General features: G+C 40.5%; 1 protein-coding gene across 1 annotated transcript in view; it reads right to left on the reverse strand.

Moving 5' to 3' along the window:
• Positions 1-6,964: 6,964 nt before the first annotated feature.
• LOC148019244 (uncharacterized) overlaps positions 6,965-12,704 on the reverse strand; it is a 52,687-nt gene continuing 46,947 nt past the window's right edge. Inside the window, exons 13-14 of the mRNA XM_087660837.1 lie at positions 8,058-8,127; positions 6,965-7,975 (exon numbers count right to left, since the gene is read on the reverse strand). Coding sequence (XP_087516963.1) covers positions 7,422-7,975; positions 8,058-8,127 — 624 coding nt within the window. The 3' untranslated portion in view covers positions 6,965-7,421. The remainder of the gene's footprint in view (positions 7,976-8,057; positions 8,128-12,704) is intronic.

Below are 12,704 nucleotides of genomic sequence, written 5' to 3' on the forward strand. Positions count from 1 at the left end.
TCAGTGCGTTAAAGAATGGCCTACACCAACCAATGCCACTTCATTAAGAGGTTTCCTTGGTTTGTCATCTTTTTACTGACGGTTTATGAAGAACTATGCTCATGTTGCAGCTCCTCTTACCGATCGGCTGAAAAAAGAAGCCTTCTTTTGGGATGAGATCGCTGACAAGAGCTTTAATGAGCTGAAGCAATTGCTTGTTTCAGCACCCATACTAGTTTGCCCTGACTTTTCCAAGACTTTTACCATTTATGCAGATGCCAGTGGTAGAGGTTTGGGAGCAGTTTTGGTACAGGAGCATGGTGTCATTGCATTTGAGAGCAGAAAATTTGATGACAAAGAGAGAGAGATGCATGTTTATGAGCAAGAGATGCTTGCTATTTTACATGCAATCAAGAAATGGCACCACTACCTCTATGGGACACACTTCAAAGTCAAAAGCGATCATAGGGTCTTGAGATATTTTCTCTCGCAGCCCAATCTTTCTCCCAAGCAAAAGAGATGGTTGGCCACTTTGCAATCATATGATTTTGAAATATCATACATGGCTGGCAAGGATAATGTGGTGGCTGATGCGTTATCAAGAATGTGGGCATGCAGTCTATCTACTGTGTCTACCATCTATAAGGATTGGATTGAAGACATTCAAGAGGAATATGTGCTTGATGAGCATGCTGCCCATATTTTACAGAAATTACAGCAAGGGTGTGATGCTGAATTTCCTAATTTTAAAGTGCATAATGGCCTCTTATGGTTTAAGGGTAAAGTGTACTTGATTCCCAGCAGTAAATTCAAGCTGAAGGTGCTTCAAGAGATGCATTCATCGCCAATGGCTGGTCACTTGGGCCTTTTCAAGACGTTTGATAGAGTTCATCAAAGCTTTTATTGGAAAGGTCTATGGAAAGATGTTAAAGAGTATGTATCTCAGTGCTTGGAGTGTCAGCAAAATAAGGATTCCACTCTATTACCAGCCGGCTTACTTCAGCCTTTACCCATACCTACGGGCAAATGGGCAGATATTTCCATGGATTTCATAACGGGATTGCCTACTACCAGTCATGGATGGAACAGTATCTATGTGGTAGTTGATAGATTGACCAAATCAGCCCACTTTATCCCAACTAAAGTCCAATATTCAGCAAGGCAAGTAGCCGAGCAATTTATGGAAGGTGTGTTCAAACTACATGGTATGCCTATGAGAATAGTATCAGACCGTGATTCGAAGTTTATGGGCAACTTCTGGAAAAGTCTATTCTCCTCTATGGGTACTTTCCTCACTCCTAGCACGGCCTATCACCCTCAAACTGATGGGCAAACGGAGAGAGTCAATCATTGGGTGGAAGTGTACCTTAGGCATTATTGTCATGACACACAAACTTCATGGGATCGTTGGATCCACCTTGTTGAATTTTGCTATAATAACACGCATCACATGAGCATTGGGATGTCTCCATTTGAAGCTCTTTATGGGTATAAAGTCCAACTTCCATCAGTTTTATTTCATGAAGACATCAACCCATAAGCAAAGGAAGAGTTGAAAAGAATGGAGTTGCTCATGAGGCAATGCAAGGACAGCATAAGGAAAGCACAAGACGTAATGAAGGTCTATGCTGATGAGAAAAGAAGACATTTAGACTTCAAGGTTGGAGATTGGGTATTTCTCAAAGTGCCCAAGACGCATTATGCTTCATTAAAGGGTGGGAATAACAAGCTTGGTCATAGGTTTTATGGACCATATTTGATTTTGGACAAAATTGGAGAGCTTGCTTATAAACTTCAGCTACCATCCTCCACTAGAATACATGATGTATTCCATAATTCACAGCTGAAGAAGTATGTTGGGCCTGATGTACAAGTATTGGAAGAATTACCACCATTGGATGAGGCAGGACTGATCATATATGAACCTGAAAGCATTATTGGAAAGAGAGAGAAAGTTCTCAGAAATCGTACTCTCATTGAGTATCTCATTAAGTGGAAGAATTTGCCCATTGGAGAGTCTTCTTGGCAACCATCCACTTATGTCAATAACTTTCCTTGGTTATTACAGGATGATATATGATGCAGTATGCAGTGACTGTGCAGAGACAGCTTGCTGTATGAAATTTCTGCAGACAATAAAACTGTCCTGACTTCATCAAAATTTGATTCTGATGTTATGGGGTGATGCTTGGGAGTGTATACTTCGTTTCCACACCTCATACGCCTTATTTGGACCAATATATCAAAAGTTATGGCAGTTTTAGTGAATCAGCCCTGTTTGGACAGCAGGCAGTTTTCTCACAGTTTGGCATGCAAAAGGTCTTCTTTTCATGGACAGTGCTTTCTTATCATTTGGAAGATGAATGGGCATGATTACTATCATTCTTGACTTGGATTTAGGCCATTACTTATTGGTTTTGAGGACAAAACCATCTTCAGGAAGGGATGGTTTGTCATGAAGGAAAAATACAACATTAATATTTGCACCTTGGATTAATTCCAGCCTTTGTAAATTTAGCTTTAGCCTATGTGTACATGTGTGAACAGCCCTTAAGTTTGGAAGAGGGTTAGAATAAAAGGGACTAGAGGCCAAAGGCAAGACATCTTTTGATCATTCAATAATCTTGGCTTTACCATTTCTTGGAGTTAGCTTCTTCTTAGCCTATGAGGCACTTAGCCATGGCCGTCATGTATTCTTGAATCCCCAACCATTAATACATGATGAGGATGTCTTGGTGCAATAGATTTGTTAATTCTTTGTTGTAGCTTAGTTAATTTTCAATTTCTGTTAGATTTCATTCCATGGTTGATTGCTTTCATTACACTTATAGGACAGCCAAGATAGTTGTTTGTGAGCAACTGCTCATTATGCTTACTGATCAACTTGATGTTTTAGGTGCAGAAGGAATGGTGAAAGCCTAGTTGCATGTGTGGCTCACTGTATGCTATGTGGTTCTTGTGTGGTTACCTAGTGCACTTCATGGCTACTAATGTGAAATGCCCTAAGAGACTACGATTGCATGTATTCGGGTGTGTGTTGGTTGCCTTTGTCGGGTGTAATGGAGGGAGAAAGGATCCTATATTAGGTGATGATAGGGGTCAATGTGGTTCTAGCCTAACACCTAACAAGTGTGGTGTAGAGGCAAGAAAATGTCCCCTTATGGATCCTCCCTACAGATGCACGAGAGCACTATCACTTATATAAAAGAAGGGTGAGTCCCTCTTATATATGACCTTCAATATGGTGAGATTCTGCTACAGGTGGTAAGAAATTCCTATCAATGAGCTGGGTTAAATGATTGATACTTCTAGGGGTTCTCCTTTTTTTAAAACATAATTTAGATTAAATGATTAAGCTCAAGCTCACACTACGGACATGCTTCCCCCATCCTTGGCAAAATACATAGGTGATCATTGATTACGAAGTCTCAAAGTCTTGAAGTCAAGAAGTGCTAAGCTCAAGGGATTGATGTCTAGGATACCTCATGGGTCATTGAGAGGGACCCTTTATGAGCCTCATCATGGATATCTAGATCTCTAGTTATAGTTCCTATTGTAGAGAGCAAAGGGACGTACAAAATGTATGTGAATTGACTAATAGTGTGTGATGTGAGTAATGAAATAAGTGTTGTGCACATTAGCCCACATATCTAATATGTGATCTGTGCCACGTAGAAATTCATGTGATGTGTAGAGAGCAAGGCGATGTACAAAATGTATGTGAATTGACTAATTGTGTGTGATGTGAGGAATGAATTGAGTGTTGTGCATATTAGCCCACATATCTAACATGTGATCCGTGCAATGTAGAAATGCACGTGATGTGTCACGGAATGTGATTGTGCATATCTGAAGGAGTATTTGATGTGACTACCCAACCATGCCACTAACCATGCAATATACTATGTGAATGATGGTGACCAATCTACACCTCCTTGTGCACTTTGCCCATGAGTGAAGCTGAAGTGCAAACTATGCATTTGAATTTTGTGTTTTGCATTTGCACATGTGCATCTAACTAAACACAACTAGCAATCTATGCCCATGGCATATGTGTGAGTGTTTGTGAGTGGTTAACGTGGGTACGTTGTGTGGCTAATTTGTGTGAATGCATGCTCCAACTAATTGAGTAACAAGCATGCATGCAATGACCAACTAATGAACTTTTGTGGCATTTGGTGTGTGGAAACACAATGGTGGTTGAACGAGTGTTGGATACAAACATGCTCACAACTAAGCCTTAGTGCTCTTAAGTGCTTGCCTATGTGATCTAGTGTCCCATATACATGCTTACCAGGCTATAAGGGATTTCTTAGTCCGTGGGGTTTTCTTCCTAAAATGGAAGACCCACATGCCTGAGAAGATTCTTGATGATGCCCTTGGAAGAACCTAATCAGCTACAAAGATTGGACTCCTCTTTCTTAACTAGGTTATCCAAGTTTCCGTAAGTAATTTCAACTCTATGATTGCAAGCTTAGCATCACTAAGGGAAATATGATAGATCCTGACCCAACTTGTAGTGTCAAATTGTAACAACAATAATAAGTTTTCTGTGTCACGGTTGTTCGAAAAGCAAGCTTTCTCCATATCAATGAGAGTTCCATGGAATTCTTTGTGAGGTAATACAAGTCAATAATCCTTGTAAGAAACTCGATGAGGGGAGGCAGGGAATCAGAATAACCAAGAGTTACCAGTTCATGATGCCAGGAGTTATGCTACAACAACAGCAACTCTGAGGGATTAGCCTGTACCATTGAGAAAAACAATTTAAAGAAGCTGGCTGTATTTCGCACCAACCTCAGGAGTATGTGTTATAACAAAGCTCATAACAATTACTATTACCATTAAAAGCAGCTAATAAAACATGAAACCGAATGTATTATCGAAGGATATACAATACTAACGTCTGCTTGCTATATTATTTCCTAGATTCTTGGCAAAAAAAACAAAAACATGGAAGAGAGGGAGGCCGTTTGGTACCTGCAAGACCAAATAGGTAGACCATCAGTATCGTATATTGTAGGCATCAACAACAGCCTACAGTTTTTATGCCCGCCACTTTTCCAGGCAGCTTTTATCTTGCTTTGCTCCATGAAATACAAAGATGATTGGATGGCAAGAAAGTAGTATGAGCACACTCAAGGATGTGTCGCACAGGGAAGTTTCAACTGTGGTAAGAGTCATTGGCCAAGGGAACCTCAAGTAAGGCTGTGGTGAAAAGCACTTAAGAGAGGAACCAAATTGATGAAGAAGGTGAATGACTATTACATCCTCAATATGCTACAAAGGTGTATTGACTATTATATCCTCAATATGCCACAAAAGTGTATGCTATTATAAATAGGAAGAGGTTAGTTACTTCACATAGTGAAAGGCTAGCATCAAGTTGTCTCCGAGATGTAAGAAAAGGCTGGAAAAATGAATGCATAACATAAGAGTTATGTTCAAGATAGCTACACCTATCAAGATTAAAGGGGAATGATATAGATATAGAGACAGATACAGAGTGAGCAGAGCCTGGTCCATATGAGCCAATAAGTGGGGTGGTGGTTTCAAATATTTACCTTGCGCTTAAAGGATATAGTAAACCTTTTTCCAGGCTTCCAAGATCTTAATCGATGTTGTGAAATGGGAATGCAATGAGCACTGCGACTCAGATCAGTTCCCACTGAGGACGGGAGGTTGGTAGCACCTCTCAAGCCAAGCACAGATAGGATTGCCATTAAGTTAGATCGAAGACTAGAATCATAAGCTCAAGCAATGAATAAAGTGTGATGCCAATTCTAAACTGGAATGAATAGCATTACATTATTAAGGCAAAGGGTGAGATTAGAGCCTTTAGAGCAGTCAAAGTGCTGTAGAGAAGAGGGTCAATGCATGCGCTATCCAAACAATAAAAATTTACATTATTGTTACAAAAATAGAAAAGATATAGAATAGCTTTATCAAGACTTGAAGCCTGCACTGATAGATGTGTGCCCTAGGGTTAGAATATACGAGTGGAAATACCCATGCACTGCAAATTAATCATTCCTCAAAGGTTCATAGACAAAAAGTCCACTCCTAAATGCTATTGATATTTCAATTGGTCATATAAGAACATCATAAAGAAGCGCCCTTTCTTGCACATAAGAATTTGTCCAATGATACAGTCATTTAGTTAATTACTACAACAAATACTCGTAATATTATTTGGCTTTACCAGCATAATCTCACAGTAAAGCTCAATACTTGCATACCCTCAACACTATTTCATGGATAACAGCAACCAATAGATTTATGGTGGCTCCAATCAAGGCTGACTTGGCTTCTTAGGAAGTAGTACCTATAAGCCACCGCCAACAACAACAAAGGCACTTTATACTCATAGATCGTGCTACATTGAGCAATAAAATAAATCTCGATTGTACAACAGAGTGGAGCAAAGAATACCATTCATAGTTATCATAGTACACCCCACAAAAAGTTGGCAACAAGAAATAAGTGTGACTAATATCAATCACAAGCTCCCAACATAGTCCTTGTGCACCATGCCCATAGCCTTACATAGACCAAGCTTGGGCATTTGACACCTACGAGCAGGCTAAGCCATGTATCCTAAAATGGCTATCAAATCAACCATAAAAACCAAGCCATACAGTTGAGAAGTCAACCCCTTGAACTATAAGGAAGTTCAAGGTGAGCCAATGCATAAACGACAACAATTCCACCCAAGAAGATAGAAAGAAGAGAACCCCTAGCCATCATGACATCAACTTCTAATGCTCAAAAAAAACAGGGGTTTGCGTGGAAGAGAGGTATCCCGCCATACAACTGTGGAAATCTTTTGCATGCAAGAAAAGGTAGATATATATACACACGTGAGGAAAACCCTAGCACAATCCCATATTGACTTGTATGCAAATAGCCTTTACTATTCAACTCTATGCATCTAAGTTCTAATGTAGGACATTCCTCCTTAAACAAGAAAGCACCCCATAGAATTCACATCAATAGTCATTGAACCATTTCCACCATTACAACAGCACGCAGTTCCCAGCAATTCTGATAATAAATACACATTGCTGAAGTCCAAAATTGACACCATGTATGCATATGGCTGGAGAGTCACATCTCACAAGATTATCATAAACATACAGCTGGTTTATATTACTCCCGTCACCCAAGGGACTCTCCAAAGCACAAATCTTTACAATGGTGCAAAATATTATACAATTGTGAGCCTATGTCAAAAAACATTGCTTCTGTGTCAATGGGGGTCGACTTTGATACCTTCCCTTCACTGTAATAGCAATGGACATGCAACGAAGAAGAGCTTTCAATCTTCCAGGCAGCAAGTGTAACTAGGGTAGCCATTGAGTTCCTCGCTCTGTGCATTGGCAGACATGAACACTCCATTGCACCAGTAGTGAGAGCAAGGGCACACGTTAAAAGTCCACGTGCTAGCTTAGATCTTCAAACTTGGAGTCATCACTCCATTTCTGTCGCAAAGCTCGGTTTTGGACACCCTTAGGTTTCTTACCTAGGCCGCTGTTTTTGTTTTTGCTAGCTGAACTCACCAAGCCTTTCACATCATTAGAATGAGTAGTCCCAAGACACTCTTCTGCAGACGTGACACTCTCCAAAAGATTGTCTATGTCCCTTAGACTTTCCTTGAGATCTGCAGCATCTGAGCCTACAACACACGGCTTCTGTTTGCTTTTCCTCTTGCATCCTCTGTGGTCACTGAACAAACTTCTTGATTCATGCGATGGTGACATCTGGCTGACTACATCGCTTACCTTTTCCTGGATGTGCCTATTTGATTTCTGATTGATTAAGTTCCTTCTTGATTTCTTATGTGATGAAGGCAATCTCTCGCATACCACATCATCTGCCTTTTCTGGGCTGCGACTGTTCAATTTAGACCCCACATTCTGCAGGATAGAATTATGATCTTCTGCCTCCAATCCAGGTCGACCAACACTGTCATACCAAGCTGTTCTGCGTGTTAAACCTAATTTTAAAACAAGCACTTAACATGTCAGATAAAAACCACGTTGTATGAGAGGCAAAATAACTTGTGGTTTGAAATGAACCTTTGGGAATGTCTGCAAGAAACCGAGATGGTGACAGAATTTGTTGTCCTTGAAACATCACATGTGTAATCTGCTTGCAAGATTAATGATATACTGTCAGCACGGTACATCCATATCACAAGGTAGGTAAAAGGTGTTTTCCAAAAGGCACCAACTCCCATTCTACCATAAGAAACAACATCTGAACCTGTAACTCAAATGAGTGTTATTTTTCAATTACAACTCCTAGAAGATACAAGCTACAGTAGTTTTTAACTGTCTGATTGTGCAATCAGTTCTAAACATGACCAAACTATCTAGTAATTACGATTTATGAAAAAATTTAGAGTAGATGATTCAAATGATGCTTGTATTTAGTTTCATTTCTATCAGCTTATACAAAAAGTTCAGCTTTAAAACTTCCGGCTAGGACCAAAGCATGCATCATATGGGTATGGGTGTGCAAACCATGCCTGTAAATGATGCATACCTTGTTAAGTCACAACGATACACTACCGCCCAAATATAGACCTATTACCAATACCTTCCTCAACATCTTTTAGCACGCACAAGTTTTTTTGTATACTGTAGATTACAAGGTGTCTCGTGCCTGAACCAATGGTTACACCCTCTCCCCAGTACCTCCCATCCCACTATGCATTAGACAGCCTCCTGTTCCCAATTACCATTGTTTCTTGGGAAAATTATCAAAACATCCCTACCTAAATACCCCTGTATTTGGTCAAGATTCCCCATATACCCCTCCACTTTAGTCAAGATTCCCAAATTGCCCATCAAATTTTGCCAAATTCTCAATATACCCCTCATGATTATAGAAACATGGTCTAATACATTATATTTGACAAGTATTTAAGAGGATAATCGTATTTCATAGACATGTGACAGTAGAATGGTAATAGGTATTATATACAAACGAGATACAAAAGCTTGTGATTTATGGAGTCAAATGTCACTATTCTTGAGCTCATTCGATTATTATTCTTCTTTAAAACATTCAAAGATTAGGTGCCCAGTACACAAAAAGAGGGACAAGTCAAATTTCGATATGTACAAGAGTATTTTGGTAATTCAAATTGAGGTCCTTTTGGAATTCCCACAACTAAAGGGAAATTTTGGTAATTTTCTCTCACTTCTTCATCGACTACATGATGCCAGTTGTTGATGTTTCTTGTTGCGCAGGAGGCATGTGGGCAAGAGGGGCTTCTTTTCAAGTCTCAGCAACACCAGAGTTTAGCCTAAGGTGTCACACACAACACTAGACAGCACAATAGAGATCTCATCTTTTCAAATTGTTCTTTCTTTTGGACATGCAACAGTGCATTCTGTTCACTGACGACAAACTTTTCAAACATCAATGTTTGTGTTTTCCAGGTAATCATCTTGAGCTCCTAGTTGAGCTATTATGAGGTGCCGGAGTCATTAATAGTAGGGAAGATCTGGATGGTTTTATTGCAACAAGGTTGATTTTCTAAGATAGAACTCCAAGGTATTTTTCCATGGATCACATGGTTTTTCCAAGCTATAGGGTTTTGAAGACAGCGAGGACTCGAGATTTGAAGACTATCATCATGGATGTCTCTATGGACCAATGAGATGAGAACTATCACATCAAAACTAGGTATAATCTAATGAGGTGGTTGCATAACAAGACCAAGGGGTAGTCATGACGATGATACCAACTTTTTCAGACAAAATGCAATCTGGGTATGATATAGCATATGAACACAATCTACTGGTATGCTAAAAAGCATAAAAGCATGCATTGCTTTCTTGATAATTATGTGTTCGTCACCACCCTGATAAGAGGGATAACTGCTGGAAATACACACTATCATGATGTCAAAGATGATGGCTGTGATGTTTATGTCGGACATGATGCTTGTGTTGCAGCGCTTTTTGCTCTAGAGTGCTGGCAATAATCAATGTGCTTTTATGGATGGAAAAGCAAGACCTTGTAATGGTTAAATGGAGTAAATGCACTGATTTGGGGAGATGAGAGAAGCAGCAGACCAAGATGAAAGCTGAGGAGAGGGCACTAATTGGTGGATGATGCCGAGACATTGAGGAAGCTAGGCCAAGCCAAGGAAACGAAGCTGAAGATGAAGAAGACATGGAGGTGGCGTGTGCAAGTGTTGTGAAGAGGAGATGTCCTTGTTGCAGATAAGGACAAGAAGTGTGAAAAAGTAGAGGAGCTTCCGTTGTGGCGTAAGACCGGGTAGAACTGTAGGTGTAGAGTTTCAAGTTCTCCCCCAAGTTTGTTCCTCGGGTGATCGTACCTTTGAGGAGTTCCATGCATAGGTGAAAGTTAGGGAGTTGACTCCCTATCACGAGGCATCGACAAAGCTTGCTCAAGTATGGAGGTATATTGATGCTACGATTTTGCGAACATTAGGTTGATAGTTACATCTTTCTAGAAGAAGATTACAAGTATGGGGGAGCCATAATGTCTAGTGAGGAGAGCATCTTTGAGTAAGAGGGAGCCATCGTGTCTTTTTGTTTCGCAAATAAAATTTGTGGCTAATTATATTACTCAAACTTTTACAACAAAGTACATGTGCTCAACAGTTTGGGTAGAGCTGTGACAAAGTCATAAAATAATCATAAATACAAGCCTTTCAAGGCGGTATGAGTGGTATGGGGGAGAGAAGCCATGGAGGAGTATACCATCAGCTAGGGTTGCCAACCTGCATCGTTAAGAACAAATCGTGGCCACCTGAAGTGAGTAAGAAATGATGACAAAGCTCCTAATGAGCTCAAGAATTGCCTTGCACCTGATCCCATCAGTCGCGAAGAGTGAATGATGGAAGTCCAAAGCTCTACCAAAGTCGCATGACAACGTGCCTTCCAAATGTGCCACCCTGTGAGGCTCCCAAAAATCTCCCACACCTCTAAACACTCTATTGTGGGCTCTAGTACCTAACGAATGGATAGCGCCTCCAAGCCAACCATAGCACAAGAGCCTACCTCTAAGGAAAATAGTGTCACGCATCTTGGCCTCGTACAATAAGTGGCAGTCCTAACTAACTGCTTGCCAGCAAAAGGCCCCCTAGGATATGCACCCCAACCTAGGTGACATGCAGCAACGAAAACGACAAGCTCCTCTCCACAGGAACTGTGCTGCCTCCCAAAACTAAAGGCAGTACTTTGCAGTTTTCAAACGTTGCAGTGGGCAGCATCTGCAAACTCCATCCTATTGAATCTAGGCCAACCAACTCCCATTAGCCAAATCTTTATGTGGCAAGAGCCACAAAAAATATGACACCCTCCAAGGATCCTAGTTATTTCACAGGCATCCCCAAAACATCCATCAAAAGGCATCCGTGATGTTGTGTTCCACCCAATGCCTACTACACAAGGGCACCCAATCCATATCCTCATGCATCAATACATGTCTACCATCCTAGCGGTATAGGTGGCTTCTGGGCGAGACTGTTGTGGCCGACCAAGGGCACTAAAGGCTAGCTCTCCCATATCCAAAGCTACCACTCCCAAAACTCCCTCCAAGGTACGTTAATCACATGGTTAAGTAAATGTTGCACATGTAAGGTGTAACTCGGGTTAGATTAAATTTACGAGCCCGGAACCCGAGAAAATCACGGGATGTCAAAGGCAATAGTTGCTATAAGTTATGCCGCACATATAATTGGTGGTATCTAGTGCCACTTGTTAGCCCAGGTCATTCATTTGGCCATAAGTGTCAGTTGTGGTGACACTAGAGAAGTGGTATTTAATGGTACCTAACGCCAATCTGATGGTCAAAGATGGTGCAAAGAGGCTCGGAAATGGAAGTTACCTAGCCAATTTAATTATTGGCCAGCCACATTATTTTTCAAAGCATCAAAATAATTATTAGATTAATTTTCAGTATTTAAAGACTGAAAATTAATATTTAATTATGGATAATGTTGACAAAATCATTTGGGAAGCTGCCACTTGTCAAAAATGCTCATGTAAGACTGAAAAACGTCTTTAAAGGTTGGAGAGAGGCATTTTTAGTATATTCAATCTACAAAAGAGAGAGATAAGATGGTGCTGGTCTGATTTTCAGCCATTGGAGGACCTTCTAAGGCAGCCAGGGACAGGAGAAGACCAATCAACAGCAAGTGACAGCATCTGCAAGCTATTGAGATAGGGCAACAACAGTAAATGACTAATTTTCTTCAGTTCTTTGCATCTACAAGCTGTTGAGGCAGGGGAGCAACAGTAAATGATAGATTTTCTTCAATTCTTCGCGAATAAAGTCTGAATTTTCTCTCTCCTCAGCATTTTCTCTCATCTCCCAGCCTTGCTCCGCAGATTACAGCATTGAGATCACTAGAGATTGAGAAATTTCAGATTTCTCTGCTATAAATCCTAATCTGCAAGTAAAAATTGAGGTTTAGCAATAGCCTTGAGAAGCGTGCCAAAAATTGAAAGCTCCAAGACTTGGATTCAACACGACTGAAGTTGTTTTAGCCTATTCAAGTGGAGGGACCAGTAAATCATTGAATTTGGGGCATTTTCCATCTCCATAAAAGCGGATGAAGGCCAATTGACTGCCCAAATCAAAGGGCAAATCTAATTGAAGATACACTGGTCATTTTGGACAACAAGAGGAGTTGGAATACCGAAAGGAATTGGGAGAATCCCATTGTACATGAACTTCTT

Source organism: Lygodium microphyllum, chromosome 20 (assembly GCF_053477565.2).
Source record: "Lygodium microphyllum isolate KBCC chromosome 20, Lygodium_microphyllum_v1.1.10, whole genome shotgun sequence".
In the NCBI taxonomy this organism is placed as follows: domain Eukaryota; kingdom Viridiplantae; phylum Streptophyta; class Polypodiopsida; order Schizaeales; family Lygodiaceae; genus Lygodium; species Lygodium microphyllum.